We start from the raw sequence: 2464 nt of genomic DNA, 5'->3' as shown, positions 1-2464 counted from the left end.
CCGGGACACTGGGAGGGGTCCCGGGGGTCCCCACCGGGCACAGCCGAGGTGGGTCCAGCAATTCCACGTCCCGGCTGCGGCATCGACCTCCGGCCGCGGATTTAGGGCATTTTCAAGGACTTTCAAGCAATCTGAAGCTCTCAAAATTTGGAAGGGAATCCAGTCAGGGGCTGGTCCTTCCCTGTCCCGGCTCCGACCCCAGTCCCAGTGATACCAGTGCGTTACTGGTGCCGCCCCCCCACCCCCTCGCGCAGAGCCTTTCGGGGAGATTCATGAGAATTCACTGCTTTTATCCCTATTTTTGGCAGTTCTGAAGGAACCCGGAGCCTCACCTGGAAGGAGCCACTGGAAGGAGGGATCTCAGCCCCACCTGGGCCCAGGCGATGGGGCAGTGAGTGGGGAATTTATCGCTTTTATCGCTATTTTTGGCAGCTCTGAAGGACTCCAAACCTTCACCTGGAAGGAGCCGATGCGATGGAGGGAGAGCGACCCCACCTGAGCGCAGGTGAGCACCTGGAGCCGCTTTTCCGGGCTCTTCCCACCTTCTCCGCCTGGCTCAGGCCCTCCCTCTCTCCTCTGTCCCGAGGAAGACCTGACGACCCCGTACCTGAGGAAGGCTCCCACCCCCCCCGGCCATGAGGACGCCGACACCGCCGTCATCGCAGGTGAGGCCGCTCCTCCGGCTCCGCCCCGGGGCAGTGACGCCGTCCCGGGGCTGACCGGGGCTCCCCTCTGCTTCCCCCGCAGTGGTGATCACCCTGGTGTTCCTCACCTTGCTGACGGTGCTGGTGGTGATCGGGATTTACCTGTACCGGAACCAGGGCTCCTACCGCACCTACGAGCAGCCGGAGCCGGACGTGGCCCCGCGGGCCGAGGAGGCTCCGGCCAAGGAGAAGGAGGAATATTTTATCTAAAGACGCACCTGGGATTCACCCAGGTCCCGAAATTCCCTGGAGTTGGGGGTCTACATAAATTTTCAGAAGTTAGGATGCTACCTGAATTCCCCGGCATCGGGGATTTGGGATCTGCCCAAATTTCCTGGAGTTGGGGGTCTACCTAAATATCCTGGAGCTGAGGATCTGCCGAAATTTCTTGGAGGTGGGGGATTTTCCTAAGATGGGAATCTGCCTAAATTCCCTGGAGTTAGGATCTGACTAAATTCTGGAGTTGGGGCTCTGCCTAAATTCCTTGGATTTGGGGATCCACCTAAATTGGAAATCTGCCTAAATCCCCTGGGGTTGAGGTTCTGCCTGAATCTCCTGGAGCTTGTGATCTACCTAAATTCCCTGGAGCTGGGGTTCTGCCTAAAGTTGAGGCTGATTTTGGTTTTTCATTTCGTTTTTCCCTTAATTTATGAAGCCAACCATGGAAGGAATATGTGGGTGCCCGAGGGCAGGAAAAACCCCAAACAGCCCCCCTGAAATAACAACCCCAAAAAAGGAAGTTCCCAGCCCAGCAGGAAAAAGGAAAGAAGTGAGGAAACCGCCGGCTGGCAGCAGCCAAAAGGGTTCTCAGAGGCCCGATAGAAATTTGTTACTTCATTTAAATTTTCAAAATAATCTTTATTTTATTTTTGGTTTTTAGTATAAAAACTCCACAAGTTCAGTGCAGCACAGAGAGTCCGAGAGCCGAGCTCGGGAACAGTCAGGGATGGTCACACACACACACAGGACACGGATTCAGATTAAAGTGAAATACTAAGATAAAACAGAGTCGAATCTGAGCTCCTTTTTCATCAAATAACAACCAAAAAGAAGAAAAACACCCGATTGAGGATCCCTGAAATGTTCCTCCTCAGCTTGTGGAGGTTTGGTTACCAATGCACGCATGAGTCACTGATAAACCCACTGATAAACTCATTCACATCCCATTTACAGACATCCCATTCATAAAAATCCGTCTACAAACGTTCCATTCATAAAACTCATTCATAAACCCACTGATAAGCAACTCATTGATAAACCCATTGATAACCCTCCTCCCAAACGATCCCATTCCCGAACAGTCCCCGATCCAAGCAGATCTGTGTTAACTGACAGTTCCCACACGCCACCAGACAGATGGAAACCAGCCTCTGGGATTTAAGGAATCTGGGTGTGAAAACACCAGGTTTGAGTTAAAACCAAGCGTTTGCTAATTAAGCATCGGTTAAACCTGGTTCTAGCTGGAATGGGATGATCCCACGGGAGCTGCAGCACGGCCCTGGCACCGGTCATGGCTTTGATTAGAGCTGAAGTGCAAACAATCCAAGGTTACTTGGAGCGGGTTAAAAAATCCCAGGATAAACGTTTCCGGAGGAGAAAGGTGGGAGAGAGTGAGGGGGGACCCCTGGAGTGAGGCCAGCAAGGGCTCAGGTGCCCTCCCCACTGCTGGGAAGGGGATTTTTGCCGCTGGAGAGGGAATTTCGCTTCTGGGGAGGAGATTTTGCCTGTTTTCTACCCAAAATCCACCTTTCCCAAAAGGA

General features: G+C 53.0%; 1 protein-coding gene across 3 annotated transcripts in view; it reads left to right on the top strand.

The window, feature by feature from the left end:
- The window catches only part of SMAGP (small cell adhesion glycoprotein), a 3665-nt gene extending 2072 nt beyond the window's left edge, over positions 1-1593 (top strand). For 2 of the 3 annotated variants that reach the window (XM_008629454.2, XM_017728718.1), the window contains exons 2-4: positions 433-505; positions 591-665; positions 748-1593. In XM_008629454.2, coding sequence (XP_008627676.1) covers positions 475-505; positions 591-665; positions 748-914 — 273 coding nt within the window. In that variant the 5' untranslated portion in view covers positions 433-474 and the 3' untranslated portion in view covers positions 915-1593. Of the gene's footprint in view, positions 1-17; positions 49-432; positions 506-590; positions 666-747 lie in introns of those variants that run through there. The other variant, XM_017728717.1, reaches the window with a different exon arrangement.
- The last annotated feature ends 871 nt before the right edge of the window (positions 1594-2464 follow it).

The sequence above is a fragment of the Corvus brachyrhynchos genome, unplaced genomic scaffold (genome assembly GCF_000691975.1).
Source record: "Corvus brachyrhynchos isolate BGI_N302 unplaced genomic scaffold, ASM69197v1 scaffold193, whole genome shotgun sequence".
NCBI classification, from domain to species: domain Eukaryota; kingdom Metazoa; phylum Chordata; class Aves; order Passeriformes; family Corvidae; genus Corvus; species Corvus brachyrhynchos.
Note: the sequence above shows the minus strand (reverse complement) of the source record. Positions and strands in the feature narration are given on the sequence as shown.